This window comes from Lissotriton vulgaris, chromosome 10, assembly GCF_964263255.1.
Source record: "Lissotriton vulgaris chromosome 10, aLisVul1.2, whole genome shotgun sequence".
NCBI classification, from domain to species: Eukaryota; Metazoa; Chordata; class Amphibia; order Caudata; family Salamandridae; genus Lissotriton; species Lissotriton vulgaris.
In genome coordinates, this window is record NC_141698.1 from 489,290,076 (window position 1) to 489,316,710 (window position 26,635).

Below are 26,635 nucleotides of genomic sequence, written 5' to 3' on the forward strand. Positions count from 1 at the left end.
AAGAAAGAGCCTGGAGCTCACTCACTCTTCTGGCAGAGGTGATAGCTATCAGGAAAGCTGTCTTTAAGGTGAGAAGACGTAAGGGACAGTTATGAAGGGGCTCAAAAGGAGCATACATCAGAAAAAGTCAAGACAAGATTCAAGTCCCACTAAAGCATTATGAAGGGCACAGGTGGGAACGTATGCGTAATGTCCTTAAGGAAAGGGTTATCAACCGAGGACTTAAAAAGGGAAGTCTGATCTCAAAGCCGCAGAAAGGCGGGGATGGCAGAAAGATAACCTTTGATAGTGCCCAACGCAGAGCCCTGCTGGGCCAAAGAGAGAAGTAACAGAAGAACCTCAGGAAGAGGGGCTGAAAGGGGATCCACAGCCTTCGCTGTGCACCATGCCACAAACGTGTTCCACCTGCAGGCGCACACAGTCTTGGTGGAGGGACGCCTGGCAGCCAGAATGACATCACAGACTTCGGGCGGAAGATCAAAAGGTGTCAGCTGTCGCCGCTCAATCTCCACGCATGGAGGTAGAGACTGGACAGGTTCAGGTGGAGGACCGTCCCCTGCTGCTGCGAAAGAAGATCCTCCCGAAGTGGCAGACGGATCGGGGGAATTGATGCTCAGATTGAGTAGCTCAGGATACCATACTCTTCGAGCCCAGTCCGGAGCCACAAGAATGACTTGGGCAGGTCATGCCTGATCTTCTTCAGCACTCTGGGCAGAAGTGGTGTAGGCGGAAAGGCGTACAACAGACCGCAGCTCCACTCGCGTCGAAAAGCATCTCAGAGCAAGTGCCGCCTTGGAAATTCCAATGCGCAGAACTGATGACATTGTGCGTTCTCTTCGGTGGCGAATAGATCTAACCAAGGCTCTCCTCACTGCAGAAGAAGACCTTGCACCATTCGTGATCCATCATGCACCGGCGGCTGAGTTCGTCCGCCCTGGCATTCAGAGAACCTGCCAGGTAATGCCTTGACGTTCCGCCCGGTTTGTTGCAATACCACATGGCGGTGGTGTTGTCTGTGAACACCTGCACTACACTCCCAGGGACAGAGGGAAGGAATGCCTTCAGTGCAAGTCGGGTCGCCAGCAGCTCCAGAAGGTTGATATGGAGCCGGGACTCCACCGGAGACCAGAGGTCTCTGATCTCTGCCTCTCCCAAGTGGCCTCCCCATCCCAGGAGGGACGCATCTGTCACCACTGTGTGCTCCGGTTGAGGAAGGGAGAGGGATCTGCCACTGACCCAATCGCTATTCGTAAGCCACCACTTCAACTGTTGTGCAGCACCCTCCCAGATATGGACCCGATCGGACAGGTTACCCAGATGCTGTGCCCACTGAAACTTCAGGTCCCACTGCAGAGCCGGCATATGCCATCTGGCCTGTGTCACCAGCAGGATGCAGGAGGCCATCAGGCCCAGAAGCCGGAGGGCCATCCTGACTAAAAACCTGGGATAGAGGCTGAAAGAGTGGAATCATAGCCTAAATATCCCAGACTCGCAGTTCGGAGGATAAACCCAAAACAGCGTCGAGTCCAGAACTGCTCTGATGAAAGGGAGCTTCTGAGAGGGACTCAGGTGCGACTTTGTCACGTTGACAGAGAATCCCAGCAAATGCAGGAGGTCGGCTGTAGTCTGGAGGTGGGTGACCACTGCCTGTGGCGAGCCCTCTTCAACAACCAGTTGTCGAGGTAGGGGAAGACTGGCAACCCTGACCAGCGCAGATGAGCTGCGACCACCGCCATCACTTTCGTGAACACCCGAGGGATTATGATAAGGCCGAAGGGGAGCACAACAAATTGAAAATGCTCCTGGCCTACCATGAACCGCAGGTTGCGCCAGTGGGCCAGCAGGACGGGAATGTGAAAATAAGCGTCCTGCAAGTTCAACGCTACCATCCAGTCTCCAGTGTCCAGGGCAGTCAGGAGGAAGGGATTGAAGTCCCGGAGGTCCAAGATGGGGCGCAAGCCGCCCTTGTCCTTCTTGGGGACCAGAAAGTATTGGGAATAACAACCTCTCCCTACTTCCTGACTGGGAATGCACTTGATGGCCCTCTTTGCCAGGAGAGCTGCGACTACCTGACGTAGAAGAGCCAAATGATCCCCCGACATGCAGTGGTACCGAGGTGGCATGGCAGGAGGGGAAGACAGAAAGGGAAGCGAGTAACCGTGGCAGATTATCTGCAGCACTCACTTGTCCAATGTAATTTCGTGCCAGTGTTGGAGGTAGTGGTGGACCCTGCAAACTACTGGCGTGGGGGCTCCCTGAAGCTCAGATTAGGAAGGCTTAGAGGCGGCAGCAGCGGGGGTGGAGGTTGACTGACCCGTGCGCTGGTTGCCAGACCCACCCCTGCGGAATCCAAGGCCGCGGCTGGTTTTGCACAGGCTTTTTGGAGGGGCATGCCTGAGTGCCCCTGCCCTGTCCACGAAAGGAATGAAACCCAGGCGTTGCAGGGTTCTTTGCAGAAAGACCCAACGACTTGGCCGTAGCCCAAGAGTCTTTGAAGCGCTCCAGGGCATTATCAGCCTTATCGCCAAAGAGGCGGGAGCCATCAAAGGGCATGTACATGAGCGAGCCCTGGACATCGGGCGAGAACCCAGTTGAGCGCAACCAGGCATGGCGCCGCAAGGCACCGTCATGGATATTGCCCTGCCCAATGAATCAGCTGTATCCAAACTGCACCGGATGGCAAATTTTGCCGGAATCCTTACCTTCTGCAATCGCTTGGGAAAGGACAGCCTGGACCTCCTCAAAACATTGAGGCAAGACCTGGGCTACAGAATCCCACACTAAGTGGGAGTAACGGCCCAACAAGCAGGCAGTGTTAACCGACCGCTGCCCCAAGCTGGCTGAGGAGAACAACCTCTTGCCAAATTGATCCAACCTTTTAGAGTACTTGTCCGGCGGAGCCGTGGGAAAGGCACTCTGCGACGTCAAAGCCTTAATGACCAGGCTCTCCGGCGTGGGGTGAGTGGTCAAGAAGGCGGGGTCACTAGGCACCGGGCGATGACGCCTACCGACGTTTTCATCCACCGATGCCCCGTGGCAGTTCTCAACCAAGTGCCCAAGAGGACTTCGGTGAGGGCCTCACTGAAAGGGAGCAGCGGCTCCGACGACGCAGATGCCGTTTGGAGCACCTCAGTATAGAGGTTGGTCTTGAGGGCCACCGTAGGGAGGTCGAGATGGAGAGCCTCCACCACCCGAGGGAGCACCATGGTGTAGAAAGCGCCCTCCTAAAAAAGTAGGGGGAGGAGAGTCAAGACCCGGGTCAGAAGACACATCCAGTTCGCCCGCATCTTCAACGTCGTCCACCCAATCTTGCTCGGAGTCACACTGCTGAGCAAGGGGGTCCTCGGACCAGTCCCAGTCGTCGTCCGGCTCCGGCGTAGAGGGAGCTGGTCGCGGTGGCAGGGACAAACGGCATTGGAAACGGCACAGAGAACGGCGCCAGCCGGGGCTGGGCTGGAGCCGTATCCCAATACAGATCCCAGGCCGGAACAAAATGGTCCTGAAACCAGGGGAGGGATGAACGGCACCCAGTGCGGTGCCTGGGGCGAGGGTGGCACCGGAGCCGGCGGCACGACACCTTATGGTGCCGGGGCCGGACCCAGTGGCGGAGTCGCCGGGCCAACAGGATCTGGATACAGGACCGCAGGGCCCAAAGGCGTGCCGGAGGGAGCCTGGGGTCTGTAAAGGTGGTGCAAGGCAGCAAGAAACTCTTGCATCTGTTCGGGAGTCACCGACAGACCCGGGTATAGCAGGTAGGCCGTGGGATTCCCCGGCTCCAGAGGAGCCGCAGGGGCAGAGCCCCTGTCCCCCTCGTCTGCCTCCGCTGAGCGACTGGGGGACATCGGAGAGCGAACAGGCTTCTTCAACTTCTTTTTATGGCGTTACTTACCGGAATCTGAAGGCGAAGACTTAGAGCCCGAGGAACGACAGCTCCGGGCCCGAGAGCAGTCCTGTGAACGGACCCTAGACTCGGAGCGGCGGTGAGAGGAATGCCAGGCCTCCAGCAACTTCCGGCGCCGCTCCCGCATGGCCTTTGGGGGCATGGCTCGACAGTCTCGACAGTCCCGGGAGTCATGGTCTGCCTGTAACCAGTGTTGGGTGGCACTGTATTTTTTAAAATCATTTCCCGATCTGTTGATTTGGTATTCAGTAGCGACATTCCTATGGGCCTGCATGAGAAAGAGGAAGGGTGGGGTGCTAAGTTCAGTGAGCTTACTTCATGATAACCCAATTGTATAGTATCTTTTAACATATGAGTTCATTTTATTGTATTAGGTTTTTATCTTAGAATTTATGATGAATTAGTGGGGGAAAATTCTTCTTTTAAGAAATTATGTTTTTTACCTGTGCTTTTATGATCATTTTCTAATTGATCGAATAAAGATTGGAATGGATTGATTGAGTACCTCATGTGGTATTTAGTACAGTGGACTGTATGTAGGAAACAGACTGGTTATAGATGACAGAACTATATCTAGGAATGTGATGGAGGAGGAGTGATCAGATAGTTTTGCTCCTATTAGTTGGAAGGGTTTGTTTTGCTGCGTACACTTCTGGAGGGAGGAGATTATAAAAAAATCAAAAGATGGTCGGTTAGTCTCTAATTAATCCATCAATGTGTTCGGTCTGTTGTTGGTTATAGGACAAATGTGCTCATTTGAAAGATCTTAGCTTCCTTCTTGATACTGAAGTGGTCAGGATTCTTCTAATGTTTGAGGGATGCAAATTCCATATTCTTGGTGAAGCTCCAGAGAACGTTCTATTGTATGTTCCCTTCTTATGGAAGAATGGGTGTTTCAGTAAAAGATCTTTGGTGCTCCGAGATAATCTGCTTCCTCCAGATATCGTAATTTTCTGTGCTAGATACATTTGTGTTTGGTATTGTATCGCTTTGTGTGTGATACATGCCATCTTTAGTTGGGTTCTTGCTTCATATGGCAGCCAATTAAGAGCCTTCAGATGTGGAGTGATGTGGTCACATTTTCTAGAGCCTGTTATGAGTCTTGTGGCTGCATTGAGGCTAGCTTTAAGCAGAGCTGTTTAAATTTTGGGTGGTCCTTATAAAGTTTTACATCCGTATTCAGTCCTTGAGATGAATAATGCCTGGACTGATGTTTTAGGGTCTGATGTTTCGATTAATGGTTTCAGTTTTCTAAGATAGCTAAGGTGGAAGCGGGCATTTTTTGCCATCATGTTGATGTGGGTTTGCATATTTAGGTACTTATCCAGCGTAATTCCTGGTTGAGTCCACTAGAATCGGAATACAATTTAGCACAGTGATCATCTTGGTTCAATCCTTTATCACCGGTGAGCTATTTGGGGGGCGGGGGGGGGGGGAGCGAGGGGAGGGGGAATCCAAACAAATTCTGTTTTTTTGCGATTTTAGTTTAAGATAATTGCTTATTAACCATTGAACAGTCCTCTTTAATGCCTGGCTCATCGTCGAGCTCCTCCAGCGACTCAATCTTAATATACATCTGTGTGTCATCTGCATACATGTGGAAGGAGATGTTCGTCGATTATAATATTTCAGTAAGTGGTTCAACATAAAGATCAAATTGTGATGGGTATAATGTTGAGCTTTGAGGTACTCCAACCTGATTAGGGGATGGTAAAGACAGTTTTTGATTCACCAGAAATCTTTGCAATCTGTTCTCTAAGAAAGATTTAAACCAAGTACCAAGTTTTTTTATCAAGTTCATTCATTTTTATGATATGCAACTTCTACGTAGGTCCACATAATGATATACTACAGATAAATCAAAAAATAAATTTCCTTCGATAAATAATTTTCCTATATATAAAAATACCTCCTAAAAACATTTTAACAGACATACAATAAAAATACAGGAAATAATAAAACAGTCTTATAAACAGCAAAGTGCAGAGTAAAATATACAAATTGCAAGTAGAAACAACATTTCTGAAAAATATTACAACGCACATATACCTAAATGAGAAGTAAAAAAACAGATAACCAGGAAAGGAATAAAAAAAATAGATAAATCCTGTTACAAATCATTTCATTTGGAGGGGGGGGCACAAAATAAATGAACAAAGTGACAAAGTGAATGTTAAATTAAGGAATAAAAGGGCATTAGATATAGTGCCTAGCCTTTTACAATTCGGGACACAAAACTGGCAACCGATAAATGTACTTGTAGATAACACATCTCACAAATTCTCTCCTTTTTGGTACTTTGTTCAGATACCAGTAATTTCTCCTAAGGGCAACAAATGCAGTCTCAAATGCAGTCATCAACCTTATGACGCCATCAGGTAAGTTCCAAGTTAAAAAAAGATTGTGGTTTAGACCCCAAAGCACTCCCACAAACCACCTCATTCTGCGGCTTGGGCTGACTTAAGGCAATAACTCTAGCCAAGCTAATGGTGGACACAGAACTCTACACTTTCAACTCAGGCTTTAACATGCGGGAATCGATGTTCAATCTAAGCCCGAATGCATAATTTGCTCGCTCAAAGGACCTAAAATATATCAACTGTTCTTTCAGCCTAAGGAAAATTTCGTCCCTAAGTGTTCCCTCATCCCCCAGAGGATAGAATTGCCCCGCCTAAAAACAGCGGCCAAGAAAGAGATATATGAGGAGACCAAGCCAAATTCATGGAGCAAAACATGGGGGCAGCCAAAGTGTTTGAATTGCAAATATTGGCGGCAAATCCGACCTTCCAGCACCTCAGAGGCATAGGACAAGGAGGGAGAAATTTTGACCCTAAATACAGACAAATCATGCCCAAAATGAAATCTCCAAAAGATTCTATAGAATCTGTGCAGTGCACTAGCCTGGGAAAAAGCCCTGCTTGCACATATGTTCTGTATCCCGCCAAGTTTTTGAAAAGACCTTTCCAAGATTTTTCAGAACCCAAACCACCACTGTAAACACTTCTTTACTCTGAGCCCATTCTTATCAATAATATCAAGACCATTATTGGCAAGGGCTTCTGAACGGTGTTGCAAGCCAATTGGCGTTAAATCTAAAATGGCCACATCATCAGTATATACTAGAGGGTGCCGCTCGTAGTCGTGGTGTGGTGAACCGAGGAACCCTTCTCCCCAGTACCTCTGTGTGCAAGGAACATGCCCGTGACTTGGGAGCCCGTGTGCTCAGTCACCAACGTTCGTGAGGAGAAGCAATCGCTGTGCTCGGGAGCGGGACTGCGAGGACCAGGAGTGTTTGCGCAACACCATCTCGCGCACCTGGTGCCTCTTCCCGCCCCCCTCCTCCTCCTACTTAGCCGCGCCTCCTGATGCGAACGCGGGACGCGCGCGGACGAAGGTGCGGGCGAAGCCCGGGCAAAGGGCGGGCCCTCTACGGCCCTCAGCGGCCAGAAGAGGCCGGGCCGGGCCACATCTCTTTCCTGTTGACCAACGAGTGATAAAGGTCAGGATCCTAAGTCTTTTTACCTTGCTCACACCGGGATATTACCCCATTCCCTGATACAAATATGAGGAAGGGTCTGAAAACCGGTAGAATGCCTGTTCTACGCTCTAAAATGAGACAAAAAGAATCTGTGCCGCAACCGGTCCCTACCCTCACAGCAATTGACATCATGCTACAACAAACTATAGGGGCTGTATCTTCTGCTATTGCCAATACTGAAAGGAGGTTATCTTTGCCGCCAACAATATTTCTGGCTGACACTCAGGAGGCGGCATTTGATCTTGTGGGTCCTTCACAAGATGTTACTGACGACTTAGACTTAAGCCTTTAACTGAACAGCAGGGAAACCTTCAAAATATGTCATCCGATTCAGTTCCTCCAAGGGTAGATGGAATGATAGTCAGTGCATCGCCAGGACTAGGGAATACAGGTCCTACTAAGAGCGAACCTAAGACAAAGAAAAAGCCTAAAAATAACACAAGGAACCATAACTTAGTGTCACCCGCTCCAAATTCCGCATTAGGCATACCTTGTTGGGTTGAAAATATGGTAGCTGACCTAAAATCGGACCTTGAAGCTACGATATCGGCTCATATTAAACCCTTAATGTCCAAAATTGATAGATTGACATCATTAATCAACACAAAATGGACTGGATCTAATAAAGGAAGTGGAAATGTGCCAATACAGTCGCACGGGAAAACAAAAGAAGTGCCCCTGGGAAATACCACTGGCAGCAAACCCTCAAAAGATGCTACCACTAAGGCCAAAACTTTACCAGCAAACTCAGGAGCAGCAATACAACATCAGACCCAAACGGGGGAAAAATCTGCTGCCCCGCCCCCAACTCTTAGCGTAACTGGCCCTATCCCGGAGTCTCAAACAATCTCAGGTCCCAAAAAAGTGCCTAACCAACCAGCAAAGGGCTCCAAAAGTTTGGAAACCAATTTAACATCAACCTCCTCTCCAAACAAGATTCAAGAACCAAAAACAAGGCCGGCTTGTTTTAAAACAATCAACTTGCCACCGGAAGTTTCACCCTTTGTGGTTGTACTGACGGGCGTACCACCACTGAAAGAGGGAAGAAGAGAAACCTTTGTCGAATTGAAAAATAAGTGTGCCCAGTGGCTCCAGCTGCATAAACCGCTACCCCTGCATATGTGTGGTGAAATACTTGCAGTTAGAAGAGTAGAGTGGGTGGGTAGAAATACCAAGACTATAGCAGGAGATGTTGTAACTGTCAATTTCAGGGATACAGGGGTAGTGAATTATATATGCAATACACCTAGTAGTGGACCAGCTACCCAAATCCATCCACTTCCTCTGTCCTACTTTCTACCTATGCCACCAAGACAACAACCCCCTAGATTCAGTTATCCAATCAACAGAGGGTACACACATGCTCCACAAGATACTATCCACCAGTGGCAGCAACCATGGCAAGGACCACCTCTTGTAGCTGACCCCTTCCTATCTCAGTTTGCTCACTGGAATAGATTTTGTGCTCTCGATGAGGTAGACTGACTCATCTCTGACGAAACTTCCTGCTCACACCTGGACCTGAATAGGCGCGAGGAGGAGGGTTCTCAAATTACATCATATCCGATATGCCCTAATCCTTCAACTATGATAGCCACTAGCCAGACCCAGTTAACATCTTCTGTTCTAGAGAGGGTGCAGTAGTGTGGCTCACTGGTTAGAGGCGGCAGACCCGAGAGCAGAGGACGGCCCGGGACCAGGGTTCGATTCCCGACGCGGCAGGTTTCTGGACCAGGGTCAGCGGACTCGATAATTCTCTCGCCTCGGTGCCCACTCTGATCAGCGATCACACTCGGCAACTCTGGGCATAAGCTTGCCTCATCTGCACTGACGGCCCCACCAGACCGCCGGGGATGCCTGGTCTCACCCTGGAGATACCCATTAAGGGACCATCTCTCATGGAAGCCAGGAAGGGTTTCGCAGCGGTCGAAGCGCGGAGATACTCCTCCGGGAGTCTATCCTAGCGCTATATAAACCCACAATTAATTAATTAATGTCTAGAACCCCAAAGCCATTGTGTCACTATTAGCACTAAAAGTAAAACCGCCAAGAACAAAATAAAAATCCTTAGCTGGAACCTTGCAGGCATCCATAGAAAACTGGGCCTACCTGAGTGGAGCGATTTGGTTGAAGCACATAAGATCTGCATGTTCCAGGAGACCTGGAGCACTGAACCACTCCACCGGGTCGGATTTGTAACCCACTTTGCCCCAGCTGAGAAACCCACGCATGGGAAGGGACGTCCATCGGGGGGCCTCATTATCTGGGTAAGTGTTTCCCTTAACTGCCGAACAACACCCCAGCAGATAAATAACCCAGATATCCTAGGTATTTTATTGTCCAACCCTTGTAGGGGCTTATCCCTAGTCCTATATAATGTCTAGGCTTTCCTGTTTTCAGTTTCTATTTTTGGTCAATTCTGGTGGGGTTTTTTCAGTGGTTTCAATATCTTAAAAAACTGTTTTTATCAGTGGTTACACATTTTCGCGCCACTAAAAACAACGGAAAAAGTGTTTTTTTGGTGTTTATGGAATGTTTTACTTTTTTTATTGATTGCTTTCTGCACTGAAAGAATATGGTATATAGACAGTGTACATGTAATGTATATGAGGTCCAAATAGATTTTTGCAAATTAATCTTATTGTAGTACACCATACAATACTTCTTCAGTGAGACTTTGGGTCATGTGCGCTCGCTCTTTCCTTTCGATGTTAACTTCTGTGAAAAGGCCCTCTCAGCATTCATAGCCCATTGGGCTGAGAACCATCAGCTAAGGGACACAGTTGGGATGACTCTTTCTTTGATGCCACATAAAGCACGCAATGATAAGCATTTGCGTTTTAGTTCCTGTGCATAAGAAAACAGTGCACCAGAATGGACTAAAAAGTCAATAGCATCCCTCATTAACTCTTAAGATTGTAAAGATGCTTTCAGCATACCATCTAACAAGTGGCAAGGATCTACTACAGGGAATCACTTCAGCTCGGGTATCAATTTTGACAGGTCATCACACAACTTTTTTATATACGTAGCTGAATCACTGCAAATACAAACAATATCACTCCAATCTTTGTTGAACTTGGAAAGAACCTTTTTTGCAGAGCATTACAAGAGACACTGCATTCCATGTTTTCCAAACGTCTGGTGCCATGTTTTCACCACTATCTCAGATGCTTGGTGATATATATACTGGTCGCTATACCTTGCATTGAATGTTTAAAGCCTGAGGTGTTGGCAATTCACCTACTATCAATACTGACTCACTAGAAACTTTGGTCTGATGTATTAAGGGTTTCTACCCATTCTCTGTGGGTAAATGTGATGACACATATTAGGAAAGATGTTTATTAAAGCAGCGATTTTACTTATAAGTGAAAGAATCAAATGCAGCCAAAATATCAAATATGAGTTTGATATTTCCTGATTCTGTATAGTTTATAAAATAATTAAACTAGATCTAAAACATGAAACTAAACCCTGCAACTTTAGACCAAAGGCCACAAAACTGAAAAAGTAAAAGGAAGAAGAAACAATATTTTAGTGCATCCCTAAAGAACAAAACTCAAGCAGAATAATGTTAGCCAGTCTTTCTTTCTGCTAGCTTGTATTACAAAGTTACATTGTATTGACGCCTTCAAGAAGAAAAACATGACTCTTTCACTCTTGTTTTCCTTTCTTTTAATGGCATTTAGTTTGTGGTTGTCCAGGTGTTTTTTCAGTGTTTATATGTTTTCACCGGTAAGGGCTATTTTTCTTTCAGTGGGGTTTTATCCGTTATTATAGGTTTAAACCTAAAACCCCACAGAGGCACAAAAAATGGGTGCACTTCATCTGTAATATCTGATCTTGAGGTGCAGCTTAGAGACCACAAGGAAGCTAATTACACCCTAGTAGCAGGTGACTTTAATTGCACCTACGAGCCACTTCCTTTGGATGGTATCCCCGACTTAGGTGAAGAAGATAGCAAATGGGGTATTCCCACACTTACCATCCCTCCGATCAAGCGATGGTCCCGTAGCGCAGTGCAGTTAAATGCACTGACACTAGAGTTTGGGCTAAGAGCCACAAATGGCCGTACATCTTCAGATCGGATGGGTGCTCCAACGTTCAACAGAGTTGGTCATACCTCGAGGATTGACTATATTCTGTTGGACTTAAAACTCTGGAGTATGGTCGAAGATATGGCAGTTATACCTACTGTGGAGAGCGACCATAATTCGCTTTCCCTATCTATCACGAATCCCTGGTCTAGCAATGTATCGTTAGCACCATCCAATTGCACACACAAGGTCACTATTTCTTCCTGTGGAAGACGCTTAAAGTGGAATAAAGTTGCCACTGACGCTGTTAAACTTTCCAGTATAGATGAGGTTCTTGCGGCCTCACAAACAGAGCTAGATAATATTAACCCAGTCATGCTAGCCGATAAGGCAACACCCATTTTTGAAGCAGCCGTTAAGAATATAGGCGAAGTTTTTTGGGTAAAGGGCTCCGCAGGGAGGAACATGTCCCAGCATAAAACTAAGGGAATGCATGATTGGTACACCCCAGCGTGCAGGAGGGCCAAGACTCACTTAATTGAGGCCGTTAAAGGCAAATCCCAACCCCTGATACAGATAGCCAGGAAAGAACACAAGAGAATACTGGCACAAGCAAAAAAGGAGTGGGAAGAGGCCTATTGGTATACCCTTAAAGAAGCTAGCTCCAAGAAAGACTCTAAATGTTTTTGGGACACAATAAGAGCTAGAAATAGGCCAGACAGCGACTTGATAACTTGTAATATCCCAAGTCAGGCGTGGGTTAAACACTTCGCAAAGCTTTATACCCGCCAAGATGATCATTTTATTTCCATTGCTACTAGCGACCCTGAAGGGGGGGTTGTGGCTCCACCATCGTTCCCACAAATTTGGGATACCCACCCTGAAGTTTTCGACTTCACAATTAAAGAAGTGGAATACGCGATAGGCACTATCATGCCCCAAAAAGCTGCTGGCCCGGATGGTATTCCTGGCGACCTTTTGCGATCTGACATCTCGAAGTGGGGAAAATTGATCCACTGCCTACTTGTCGCCATCTGTAGGGGCGCCCCTATCCCCTCCCCGTGGAAAGGGGCGGAGGTGGTCCCTATTTTTAAAAAAGGTGCCAGAGAAGATCCATCAAACTATAGACCCACCTCCCTGCTGGACATTAGTCAAAAAGTAGTTGGCAAGGTCTTACTGGTCAGAATACTAGACTGGATAGAAGAAAATAAAATCCTTTCTGACTACCAGGCGGGCTTTAGAGTGGGTACCGGGACAATCGAACAAGCTTTTAGATTAATGATGGTGTATTGGAAAGTCGTGGTTATAGGCAAGGGCAGTCTTGATCTCGCATTTATCGATTTAAATACTGCCTTTGACCTTGTACCGAGGGAGACCCTATGGAGTGTTCTGGCTGATATGGGGTTGCCCCATTATTTACTATCATTACTCGTTAGGCTACATGAAAATAGCTTTGCCCAGATTAGGTGGGGCCCAGGAGGGGAAAAAACAAGTAGTATCCCGGTTGAGAGAGGGGTCCGTCAGGGATGTGTGTTAGCTCCCACCCTCTTTTCCCTTTACATCAATGGGGTGGTTGAGCATCTCCGGGAACATCCTTCAGTCGAACCATCCCTGGCTGGTGAACGTATACCTACCCTCCTCTTCGCGGATGATACGCTTTTAATATCAAAAACCCCAATAGGCCTCCAAAGGCTCCTAAATAATTTTCAATCCTTCTGCTCCAAACGAGGCCTGGTAATTAACACGAGCAAGACAAAATACCTTGTGTTGAATCCTCCTAAAAAACCAGTCCGTTCCCCTACCCTGAATGCGGAACCCTTGGAGAGGGTAGAAGTTTTTGACTATCTTGGTATTCGTTTATCACATAAAATGCAATGGACCCCACATCTGGACAAAATGCTCTTAACCCACAAGAGGATAACAGGAGCCCTTTTGAAAGAACAACGCTCCTGCTTAATAAGACCAATAACTGTTGTCCTCGATATTTACTCGGCTAAAGGGTTTAGTTCTGCTCTCTACGGGGCAGAACTTTGGGGTTCATCTACTACTAACGATTTTCCAAGATCAGAGATGACATTTTGTAGAGCGATTATGTCACTCCCTCAGGGTACTCCCACGGTCCCGCTAATGTTGGACCTAGGTTGCCGCCCAATTGGCGATCTTGCAAGATTCCGTCCACTTTTGCTATGGGCTCGACTGTGGCGAGTGGAGGAACTTGGTAAATATGCGCAAGGTCTTTCAGAAATCATGTCATTACCAGGGTGGCATAAAATCAAATGGTTGAGAGATATGAAAACATTGTTACTAAATCTGGGCTTAAACGATGCGTGGGCAAATAGATCCTCACCCCCAAAGTCAACTCTCAAGAAACTTTATTGGGACTGGATCTTGCTACAAAGGAACACCAGTACTACCCTGCGCAGACTTCTTGAGGTTCAAGGACCAACCAAAACGGGAACTGTATCTTGACACTATTGAAAAACCCTTTGATAGGGCCTTGTATTTTAAATTTAGAGCAGGAACTCTTCCTTTGTATTCTTTTACCTCACGATGGAAATCCCCTGCACAGACTATAGAGCTTTGCCCAGTATGCTTAGATAAACCAGAGACAGTGGCACACTTCATGTTTGAATGTGGAGAGTATGCCCTTTCCAGGAGGGTATGGCTCAAAAACTTATGCCGCCAGCTGGGCACTAGGAGCCACATGGACGCAATTCGGATATTAATGTCTGATAGTCGTGCCACCTATGCTTGCGCCCTAGCCAAATTTCTATCATGGGCTTGGTCCATCAGAACTAAAAGGCTCAAATTAACTGTTTAATTCTATTTTAAATTGATTGCTAAATGATCTCTCTCCAAAAAAATTTGCAACTTTCTAAAAAACTTTCTTTTTTGGTTTATAAACTTTTGCTGTTTGTTCATGTTTGCTTTTGCTTTTGCTTTTAAACTTGATGTATTTGTGATTTATGTGTAGCTTTTATGATACCTTTTTATCGAAATAAAGCCTTTTTGACTTGACTTGACTTGACTACTAGAGAGCCTACAGACATTGTTCCAATTCTGGGGGCATCCCCTCTCACAGAATTTAAGGGACCAGGGAGATCGAATATATATAAAGAAAACAAGAGAGGGGCCAACAGGCAGCCCTACTTGAGCCCAATGTGTATTTTAATCCTATGGGATAATCCTTGCAATCCTCCCATCTAGACTTGGCACCAAGTATGCAAATGTAACTTCATAATGATCCCAGGAGATGATGAGAAACCCCCAATAGAAGAAGCTTTCTCCACAGCATTTGACGGTCCACTCTATCAAACGTTGTAGATAAATCAATAAATGTTGCATAGATTGGCATACCCCGAAGGAAGTCATATTTCTCTACGATAGTATGCAGGACCGCAATATTATTTAAAGTGTTATGCTTGTTCCTGAAAGTGGCTTGTTCTTGGGGTATTCTGATCCTGAGCCCATTGGTGTAAATGGCGAAGAATGCTTTTTACAAATAATTTGCCAGAGGAGTCAAGCAAAGTAATCTGTCTAAAACTAGATAGAGAGGTTTTAGGGCCCTTCTTATATAGAGCGACTAAAACACTCCCCTTCCAAGAAAGGGGAATTTTCGCAGTCCGAAAACTATAATTAAATAATGGGACAAGAAAGGTTCCCCAGGCAACAGCCTCCTTTCTGAATATCAAAATGTGAATTGCATCAGGGCCCTGTGCCCTTGATGTTCTAGCATTCTTTGTAAACCCCACAATATCCTCCCCTGAAGAGGGAACATATACCAAGAAAGATGCCTCATTTGCACAAAGTGTCACAGAACTACTGGTGTATTGTTTGCATACCATAGGGACATATAATTCACCGAGTCCTTTTCGGAAATCGGGATAGGTAGAGCCTTCTGCCTAGAATCGCAATACTCCACAATCAGACACCAGTATTTCCTTAAATCTTTGGTCCTTGCAGCCTCTCTCAAACCGATCCACTTAGAAATGTAATCCCTACTTCTTTCACCAAGTTTACGGCAATTTCTTACTTGTTTAAGATGATTAATTTCCTGTAGGTGACCCATGGAAAACTGCAAATGCTGTTTTCGTATTAATCGATTTATTTATTGATTTAATATTTTTAAAAGGGATATGCCCTGTTTAGACCGGGGATAGCCGGCAGAAATAGAACTTAATTTAAGAATCTCTTCCATTTGGGCCTCGAAAAACTGAATAGGGTTGTCAGGAACATATCCCATTTTGTCTGCATAACCGCCCTTAATTTTCTGTGGACATATTTTTTGATGTCCAAAAGGAGCGACCGTTTTATTTGTTAAAAGCAGCCGTGCCCAAACAATAGTTTCCCGGGTCCAGTGCCTGTACATGAAAACCCACTGACATGCCCACTTTACAATTGTCACTCATTATCGGCGGGAGAACAAAAATATTTTCACAGACCTCAAACATTTTATAGGAAACAACCACGTAGTCTAAAAGACTCTAGATAGGGAGGGAATGAAATGTAAAAAGAGCAGCTTTACCTGCGGACACTCTTCCATTTAAAATGATCAAGTCCAGTCTTCTAAGGATCTCGAGGAAAGAGCCCTTGTTTATCGTTTCTTATTTTTTCCAGAAATAAGATCTCAGGTATAGACCAAATTTCATCTTTAAAAGCGTTAGCATGAATTTCAGAGACAGAATTTGAGACTTTACGTTTAAGTCTCCTATGATTATTACATAGGGACACTCTTCCTTAATAGCTATATCATAAACTAATGGAAAAAATACATTCACTGAATGATCAAAATGTCTCTCAGGTGGAATATACCTTTCAACTGCCCATGAGCCTGAGTCCACTGACGTGCTAAGCACTCCTGAAGCGGACGCATATGTAGTCTCGCATGCAGGACTATGGAGATGCAGGAGGCCATCATGCCTATCAACTGCATGAACACTCGCGCTGGAAGCGAGTGCTGGGTTTGAATCGTTGTATCAGCGATTGAATGTTGCTGACCCTCACTGAATTTGGCTGTGCTGTGGCTGCCAGAGTGTTTATTGTCGCACCCAGATACTGCCGTATGTGGGCGGGCTGGAGGTGGGACTTTGGGTAATTCAGTGAGAATCCCAGATCGTGAAGGAGGTGAATGGTGTGGGACACGTGAGCGGCACACTGCTGGGCCGACTTCGCTTGGACGAGCCAGTCGTCCAGATAAGGGTAGACGTGAATGTTTTGTCTCCTTAGGTGCGCCGCCACTGTCACCAGGCACTTCGTGAACACCCTGGGTGCCGTGGTGACTCCGAAAGGCAAAACCTTGAACTGGTAGTGCTGGTTTTGGATGGTGAACCGGAGGTATTTTTTGTGTGACGGGTGCAGCGGAATGTGAAAATACGCATCCTTTAGGTCTAAAGTTGCGAGAAAATCCCCCTGACTGAGCGACGGGAGCACCTGCTGCAGGGTCAGCATATGGAAGTGCTCCGATAGGATGTACCGGTTGAGGGGTCTGAGGTCCAGTATGGGTCTGAGGGACCCGTCCTTTTTTGGGATCGGGGAGTAAACTCCTGTGCCTCTTTCTTGAACAGGCACGAGCTCTATTGCCCCTTTTTGCAGCATGACGAGGACCTCCTGCTGCAATAAGTGCAAATGCTCGGCGGACATAGGACGGTGTCTTGGGGGTATGTTGGGTGGAGAGGATGTTAACTCCAGACAATAACCGTACTGTACAAGTTGTCTGACCCACCTGTCTGTGGTGATGGTTCTCCAGACCGGCAGGAACTGCTGAAGTCTCCCCCCGACCGGTGTTGTGTGGTCGGGGGGGCAGTGACAAGGCGTCAATGTTTGCTGGTGGCAGAGGATCTGGAGTTGTTGTTTCCACGACCCCTGCCCTTGGCGCTGTTTCCACGATATCCACCTCGACTTTTGTTGGTGTATGTGGACTGTGTGTTGCCTTTGTAGTATTGCGTTGTTTGGGAGAGCTGGTCTCTGGAAAGGCCTCTAGTGCTTGAACGACGAAATGACCCACCCCTGAACTGCTGGGACTGTAAGGCACCCATGGACTTAGCAGTTTCCGTGTCCTTCTTAATCTTTTCTAAGGTGGTGTCAACCTCTGGGACAAACAGGTGATCTGGATTCACTGTTTGATTAAGGATGGTGGTCTGTATCTCCGGCTTAAATCCAGAGATTCTCAGCCAGGCATGTCGTCTAAGCATAACACTAGTGTTGACCTCTCTGGCTGCGGTGTCAGCCGCGTCCAGTGCACACTTAATCTAAGCATTAGAGATCAGCTTCCCCTCTTGAATAAGCATTTCAGCTGCCTCCTTGTATTCATCTGGCAGGTGTTGCAACAGGGTCTCCAGTGCGTCATAGTGTGCCCTGTCATACCTCGCTAGAAGGGCTTGAGTATTGGAAATGCACCAGATAATGGCAGCTTGTGCTGCCACCCTTTTCCCTGATTCCTCAAAGACCTTTGATTCCTTGTCTGGGGGAGGAGCATCACCCGTTGTCTGAGAATTAGCCCTCTTCCGGGCATTCGAGACGACAAGAGAGTCCAGAGGCAACTGTCCTTTAATATAGGTAGGATCCGTAGGCGGTGGCTTATACTTTTTCTCAATCCTAGGGTTTATCACCCTTGCTCTGGTAGGCTCTTTAAAGATCTCTCCAGCATGTTTTAAGACACCTTTTAACATAGGTATAGTTTTGACAGTCCTTTCTGAGACTGAAAAGGTATCAAAAAGGAAATCGACGTCAATAGGGTCAGCATGGAGCTGGACGTTGTGATTTTTAGCCGCCCGTTCAATGAGGGCATTGAATGCTGCAGAGTCCTCTGTAGGAGACGTCTTCACAGAGTAGAGTTGAGTGTCTTGTCCAGAATGAGGGCCACCTGGGTCAGCACCAGCAGCCCAGGGTTCATTGGTATCATCAGGGTCTGTATAGACAGGATAGCTGTACTCATCCTCATCATCGCCCTCCCCAGCGTCCACATCAGAGTAAGTGGGCGAGACATCTTGAGTCTGTGGAGAAATTGGTTCCACCAGGACAGGAGTGGAAGCAGAGTCCTTCTTTTTCTTTAGGGGAATATTGAAGGACTCCATTGGTTGTTCCGGGGCAATTTTCCGCTTGTGGAGGGAAAGCCTGCCCGTTTCGGCGTCAATAAAATGTTCATGTTGTTCGTCCACCGAAGATTGTCGATACTTCAGGGTGGACACCCCCGTCGACGACTTCGGCACCGAGGACACCTTTTCGGGGACGCTGGCGACCGCTTTAGGGGTGAAAGCCTTCGGTGCCACCTTCGGCGGCAACGTAAAGTGAATGGGCGTCGACACCTTGTGAGGTTTCTCGACTGGCTTCGGAGGCGGAGGATCTGTTGGTCCGACCGTCGAGGCCTACTCCCGATGCGCTGTAGGGAGTCCGTCACCTTCTTGGTGATCGCGGCACACGGGCGCGCCGAGTCGACGGGATCCTTCAAGGCCCCACCAGTAGTGGACTCTAGGGGTGCGCCGCTCTTGGCCTTGTCCTGTTGACGCGGAGTCTCGAGAACTTTCGGGTCGCCGAGTCCTTTCTTCGGGTCACCGAGTCCTTTGTTGGTGTCGACCGCCTTCGGCGCCGACTTAATCAGCTCGAACACCTTGACTTTAGTCTTCGGCACGGCAGACTTCGTCTCGACACCCTTGACTTGAGCCTTCGGCTTGACAACACCCTTTTGCTTCTTCGGCGCCAAAGGCTCCGAGGCCTTGGATCCGACCAGAGTGATGCGCACTTTCGGTTTCGAGGCGGGCACCTGCGCTGTTTCTTGTGTCGAGACCGCAGGTTTCGCTTTCAGTTTCGATTTACCAGGGTGCGGCTCAATAGCAATGTCCGTGGCCGAGCCCGAAGGCGGGGCCATAGAACCCATCGCAAGATCTTGGGTAAGGCCTAGTGGCGATCCCTCGACCTGAGCCTTATGAATCGATACGATCCCAGTGTCCGAGCGAGGTCGCTCTTCGTCCGAGCTATCCTCCATGGCCCCAAAGGTCCCGTCGTCGTCCCCTACCTCGTCGACGACTTCTTCAGCTTCGAACATTTCTGCGTCCGCATCGTAGTCGTAGTCGGCGTCCGACGCGGGATTCGACAGGTTGTCACTGATGTCCCCGGCAACTTCTTCCTTGACATCCCCGGCATCGAAAATGTCCGCAGGCTCCGGTGCAGTGTGCTGGGCTTCCTGGCGTGCAGCGCGTCGATGCTTAAGCGTCTTCTTGGACCTGAAGCGGGAACAAGCCATGCAACTGGCTTCATCATGGTCCGGCGACAGACACTTGTTGCACACCGGGTGGACGTCGATGTGGGGATACTTCGAGTTGCAGACGGGACATCTCTTGAACGGACTTCGGTCCATGATGAACAGTCGATAGGGTCTGAGGCGTTGACTGGGCCCTCCGCGTCGAAAGCACGCGGGTGATGGAATCCGGCTCGGAACCGAGCTGGAAGAGTTAGGCACCGAACGCAAGACAATACCGACGTGTACTAAAGACCTTTTGGTCTTAAGAAAAGTTTTGTTTTTTTTTCGATTCCGACTAGAGGGAACCAATATACATCCGAACCCAATGGTGGAAAAAAACAATCTGAGGATGGAGTCGATGCCCATGCGCACTGTAGTCCAGGGGAGGAGCCACCTATCTCGTGATACTTCGAAGACTCTTCCAGGACAACAATGTGCGATCATCCGGACCCAACACTAGGCGGCGATCTATGCACATATATGAATTCAGCAGCCCACATGCCTCGAACGTAGAGTTATAATTATATATGTGATAAAAATGTAATGTTGGCTAATGAGCCCATGTTAAGAGGTATTTATCATATCTATGGAAAAAATAGCTTATTTTAGTGTTCCAGGTAACTGGGCAAGTTCTTGTTATCTAGCATTTGTGTTTCCCAAAATATATCATACTAATGTGTTGAGTGGAATGAGTGAAGTGAGTTTTAAGACAGCGAAACGTTGATTTGGTCAAGTGCTTATGGAGGTGCTGGGTGTGTTGATTCCTCCTATTGTTGTGGATTTGAATGATGTAAAGATTAGACAACATTCTACTTTGGCATATTGTTTAGCTACTAGTACTGTAGGTGCAATAACTAAAATGAATGAGGAAAGGGTTACTATTTGTGCAATGGTAATGCAGAATAGATTAGCTTTGCAAATTTTGTTTGCAAAGAAAGATGGATTGTGCTGTGTAGTTAAGGCTAAACAGATTTGTATGTTTGGGAGAAACTGGTGTGTGGGAACAGTTGCTTCATGATTATGTAAGTTTGGAAAGAAATTGATAAGATTGGTGAATGTTAGGTGTTGTAGGTGGTAGCTTCCCTAAACAAATACTAACGCCATTAATAATATTAACATTTGGTATTATTGGTCTAGTTCTAGGATTACAACTTGTAGAAGTTCCTTGTTTTAAGGGAGGTTTGGCATGTAATTGTGAAAAGAAGATGACAACCAGAAAAAGAAAGAGAGATGAAACTGAACTTGATGACTGCAAAGCCAGAATGTATGATGAAATTAAAGCCTTGGAGTAGACCAAATCGAAGACGCTAAAAATGACAGATGAAGTGCTGTAGTGTAGTGTTGAGAAGTTTGGTAATGATTCAGAAATCATCAAAGGGGGTAATGTCACAACATTTTTAATAAATAAGCAAATTAGATTTAATTTTTGGGATGGGTTTAATTTGTTCAGTCAAAATGTATTCATTTGTGCTCCTCGAGAAGAAAGTCATGTGCAGAATGTTCCTATATTTACAACGTATTCAAGGCTCTTTGCCTGGGTCTGCTCTAAGCAGTTGCACTCTGTATTGTTTCCACTTGTTGCACAAAAATTATGTTACTACTTTATGCCCTATGTGCACCTTAATATAATTATGCAAGTAAGTAGGTTTTCCTAAAGGTTTCTTATTTTATGTATCATGTTTTTTTGTGTTACTATTGGTTTATGCTAAAGTTACTTTATTAGTACATCCCTATGATGTAAGAACTCACCATGTCAAGAGCGTGCCTTTTACCGTATATACCCTAAAAAATGTGCACTTTTAAGGGCTTACTGGGATGCGGATTCACAGATTGAGAATATGGATTTTTCATTTTTGGGCATCACTTAGCCCTGCAGATTCCCCCTTGCATCCAGTGCAATACACTGGATCATCGACCAGGGATTCTAGCTGCACAGAGTTCTGAGCTTTCGTTTTACTAAGCCCTGATGAAGTTCTCCTTGTGGGAACAAAACATGTTGGCTGAGCTGTTTGTGCTATTATATTATGGAATTAATTGAGTTGAAATAACGATGCTTGATACAAAATAAGTGTCTTGGACTTCAATGCTTGGTGCACCGCCACTTGTAGCTGGCATACAGGATGTTTTTATGCACTCTGAAGAAGAGTGTTATTGTGTGATTGGTTATTTAGAGCTATAGTATTTTCCTCTGGGTGCATAGGAAATGCAGTTTGGTAAGAATATTTTTATGGCTGTGTGTATAATAAATGTGGAGGAAGAGATCATAATCTTCATCTCTGAGTCCTTAAAAGAATTGAAAATTTGCCTTCATGTCAGCTAGGAAACTGAACATCCAACCATTAAACATAAGATAATGTACAGCTTGGTGACTCTACAACAGATTCATTATGCACCACTAGGAACTACCAAGCCTTACCATAACAATGAGAACCTAGATAATTGAAGGAAAACATGTTGAGTTTTGTGCGTCTAAATGATGTCACCTGTCCTTAGCTGTACAAACACTGTAGCACCAATGATGTGCAACCATTTCCTTCAAAATAAGTACCTTGCAGTAGAAATATCGACTGACTGCTTCTTGAGACCAAGGCTCTTGGTAAAATTCAGCTCTCCTTTCTTCTTCTGGATTACCAACCACATCTGTCATCATCTGTGAATGAAAGAACACTACGAAGTTACATTAGGAAGAACTTTAAGGGGGTGACACGAGAAAAGATACAAAGAACATGCGATGATCCTTCAATATGTTAGTTGTAAAGATTATTCACAGCCAATTATGTTAGAGAATTAAAGTAAATACTGGACACACTTACTGTCTCTATGATCATAACATAATATATTTAGCTCAATGTCTTGTATGTAACTCTTATTCTGCATATTTATGTCATGCTTTTTTTGTTCTATTTAGTATGCATGTCAATAACGACTATTATTTATTTTATTATGTTTTGGCTCTCAACGAGGGCCACATAAAATTCACAATAATACAAAGAAAAGCAAGTACATATCAAAGAAATGACATTCAATAACACATTTGAATACAAATAACATACGATGACAGATCTACAACAGGAAGCGATGTCAAACATCTCCAGAAACATATTAATAAATAGCTAAAAAACCTTTAAAAAAATTAAAAATATAGAAACAAAACATTTCATTAGGAGGCCAATAAAGTGATTGGAGGAAGCTGTTCAGATTAGAAATGCCAAGACGGAGACAAATAGGTTTTAGCCATCTGAGTCGCAATGTACGGAGTGCAGGGCAGATCAACAAAACATGCATGCGATCCTGGGTACTCAGGTTACATAAATTGCACATAGGAGAAGAACCGTACCATTTGGATAAAAGTAGATTTAAGGGTAATAGATCATAACGTAAAAGAAACCATAATCTACGGATACCATGCGGCAAATTCCATGTGACATAGGGTTGGGCCAACTTAATCGAATAAGAATTAAGGAGAAGGTCGACATCCCTTTTTTCTTGAATTATGTTCTTGTCTGACTGAAAGCCTAGTTCCCACGAAGCCTGTTTTAATAAGAGTTTTAACTGTAAGGGAGATTGCAAAAACAACACGTTTTCATCTATAACGACTATACGCAGTTACGTTTGGATGTCTGTTTTATTTTCATTTCCCTCTTGAATGAATAAGACAGATTTGTCACAAAGCAAGGCCTCTGGGGAGGGAGTAGGAAGGGTGGAATTTGTGGTTTTTTTTAAGGGAAGTTTAAAAACAATTCTATAAATAATCTGAAAAACCTATCTATTTGTGGGCTAACAGCATCTAATGGCAAAGGTATATAGGTAGGGCTTGGGAAATATACCAATTAGAGACACCTCTGGAGTTGGCTGGCTGTAAAGATGTTTCATACCAGAAAAGTTTAAGAGGATGTTTCTGCAACAATATTTATACTACTCGAGAATGGTATGCTTAGGTAGATATAACATATTAGTTAATCACCTAGGTAGCTGTCTTTTCCGTGTCTTTCTGATAGTTAGAGGGACATCTGTCTTCTACTTATCACAAGCCTTTAAGTTGTGCTTTGAAGACTGAAAAGTAGATTAAGAAGTCAGTATGTCATTGAGCCCCGACCAGTATAAGTTTCTCAAAATGTATTCTGAGCATTTTACCAGGCCAACACATAAATAGGAAAGTCAATAATTAAGGGCTCCTTTAGAAGCGATGGTAGTGAGTTCTTGATAAAAGTAAGTGGGTTTCCCCAAACTCATTGCCCTAGAGGGATGTATGTTACTACTTCGTGGGTAAGTATAACAGGAGTCACTACATATCAGTCAAGAGTAAAACAGTAGTTCCATTACATCAGAGCTTCCCAGGTAAGTATTTGTGTGTGTGTATGTATAAATATGCAGGTGTGTTTTAACTGATATATATGTCAATTAAAACAATAACTCGTGGGGCATTGCTTGACGCCCAAGGAAGATGGCGGCTGCACCGTGAGCTCTGGTGCGGCAGCGCAAGCTGGTGACTGTTTTTCACGGGTCCTGTGATCCATTCCTTTCCTAAAGTGCGGGATTAACATGGTAAACCGTCCAGCGACCTCCTGGTAGTGCGCAAAGCACACCAGCATCAAAGAAACAAGGTATTTACCCACTCTGCTACTGCCTCAGAAACGGACACCATTTTGCAATGCGGCCGCTACAACAGCAGTTTCTACAGCGCTTTGGTAATGAGCCTCATTGTTCCGTTTCCAGAGGGTAATTGTCGACTCAAAACAGCATGCTGAGATACATGCTCACCTTCTTTTAAAAAAAATGTTCTTCTTTTTCTCTCCTTTTGGCACTTTTGAAGTCTCCTGGCCCATTATTTCCCTTAAGTGCGGATATAACATGATGAACCGCCCAACAAACACCTGGTAGTGCACGGAGCCCCCAGCAGCGAAGGGAAAAGGGTATTTCACTACTCAGCTACTGCCTCAGAAACGACTGGCAGGTGGCATAAGCTCCACTACAAATGCCGCTTCTACAGCACTGAGGTGACGCGTCTCAGTTTTCTCATTGTTCTGCCTCCAGAGGACAATGTTGACTCTTAACAGCATGCTGAGGTGCACGCTTACTTTATTTTGAATATTCTTTTCTTTTCTTTTTCATTTGGCACTTTTGAAATGTCATACTTGGATAAAGGAATGTCTGCATAGCTATTGGGAAGGTTGTCTCCTGTGTTCCTCGTTTTTGCATTTTAGCATCTTTTGCAAAAAGGAACTTGTTCTCAATAAATAAAACTGTTATTTGACCTCATTCAGAATTTTTGTTCTCACTAGATGTCATAGTTGACTTTGTTTCACCATAACTAACTTTGTTTCATCGAGAAGCTATTTTTGGCGTTTCTGAAGCTAATATTTGGGAAAAAGAGAGTCTGTCCATTATTAAGAGGCCTAGCTCACTTGCCCTTCGCTTTGACTTTTTTTTTTAATTAAAATGTTTATTACAACAATAACGATCTGCATGTGTTACTGTACAATCTTAACGTCATTTCTTTAAAGTCACTTGATAAACATTTCTACATTGGTGCACATTTGATTTCCACAATATTACATATCCTCACCTGAGTCGCTATCGTCTTCTGGGGGCGTGCAGATGTTCCCCTTATACATGTTCCACTTTCCCCACACCTTAGCCCATTTGCAAGAGCATTTCCTATTTATAAATGTGGCCTTCTCCGCTACCATGACCATATCCATGTCCCTACACCATTGCAACAACATTGGCACTATCCCCACTCCCCACTTTTGCGCTATGTTCCGTTTAGCTATTATCATGCTTGTCGTTGCCTACAGGCGTTCGGTGTGAGTAAGATCTGTCAGGCCCCAGATATTAAAAAGGCAGCACTGAGGCTCAAGCGGGACCTGTTTCTCGGTGATGTCTGCGATTGTTCTTACCACTGCCTCCCTGTATGAAGTAGGTTTTTGGCAGTCCCATAAGGTGTGGTAGTAGGTACCTATGTCTCCAAAGAGGCGCAAGCAACTTGGGTTAGGGGCCCTTCCCATCTTGTGTAGAAACGTCCGTGTGTAGTACGTTCTGTGTAATATTTTAAATTTCGATTTGACTGTTTGCCAATAAAAATATGCCCTAAACAATCAGCACAATATCTGACCCTAGTCAGTACTTGGATGCTCACTAGTTGTCATAACTCATTTTCTCATACTAAGTAATCTGCACTTCTATAAACTCTGTCCACACGCAGCTTATGGGGAGACTCAGAAGGCTTAATTCTTCTACTTCATCTCTGGCACGCAGATTAATCAAGAACTCCACACTTTTCTCACAGCTCGCCGCAATGGAATCTACCTCTGCCTCTCAGCCAAGGGTCGGCGCGTCTTCATCCATGACATCAACAGTAACTATTCCAGTTAATCCTGCTAAAGTTAATCCCAAGCGCATCAAAAAAAAAATCCTTTTCTTGCAAAGTCACCACCTCCTGCCTCGTTGGACCTGTTATTGGAATAAATACGGGCCTTAAAACCCTTTATGGAAGAAACAAATACTAAAGCTCAATTTCTTTTTGAAAGGTGGTCCCAATTGGATGAACGACTTCTCGCAGAGGAACAGAGCGTTTCTTCATATAATGCAACTGAAAGCACAGTAAACACTCTTCAGTCACAAGTCTCTTCCTTGCAGAAACAAGTTGAAGATTTGGAACAGAAATAGAAGAAATAATCTCCGCATATATGGTTTGCCAGAAAACACAGACCCTCTCACCTTCTTCAAAAATGTTCTACCTAAAGTGCTGGGGCTATCTGAGGAAATTTGAGCATTCAATGCGCACACAGACTGGTCCGTCAACATGTCAATACTTCGTGCTCTTACCGTCCAAGTGGTGTCATTTGGTATTTCCTGGAATATACAGATCTTCTTAAGGTTCTTTCAGCTTCTACAAAACCAACGCTCATCTTTTGGTT

General features: G+C 45.5%; 1 protein-coding gene across 3 annotated transcripts in view; it reads right to left on the bottom strand.

The window, feature by feature from the left end:
* SMARCD3 (SWI/SNF related BAF chromatin remodeling complex subunit D3) overlaps positions 1 to 26,635 on the bottom strand; it is a 1,454,082-nt gene that overhangs the window by 76,679 nt on the left and 1,350,768 nt on the right. For all 3 annotated transcript variants that reach the window (XM_086941345.1, XM_086941344.1, XM_086941343.1), the window contains one exon: positions 22,264 to 22,365. In XM_086941345.1, the coding sequence (XP_086797471.1) occupies positions 22,264 to 22,365 (102 nt within the window). The remainder of the gene's footprint in view (positions 1 to 22,263; positions 22,366 to 26,635) is intronic.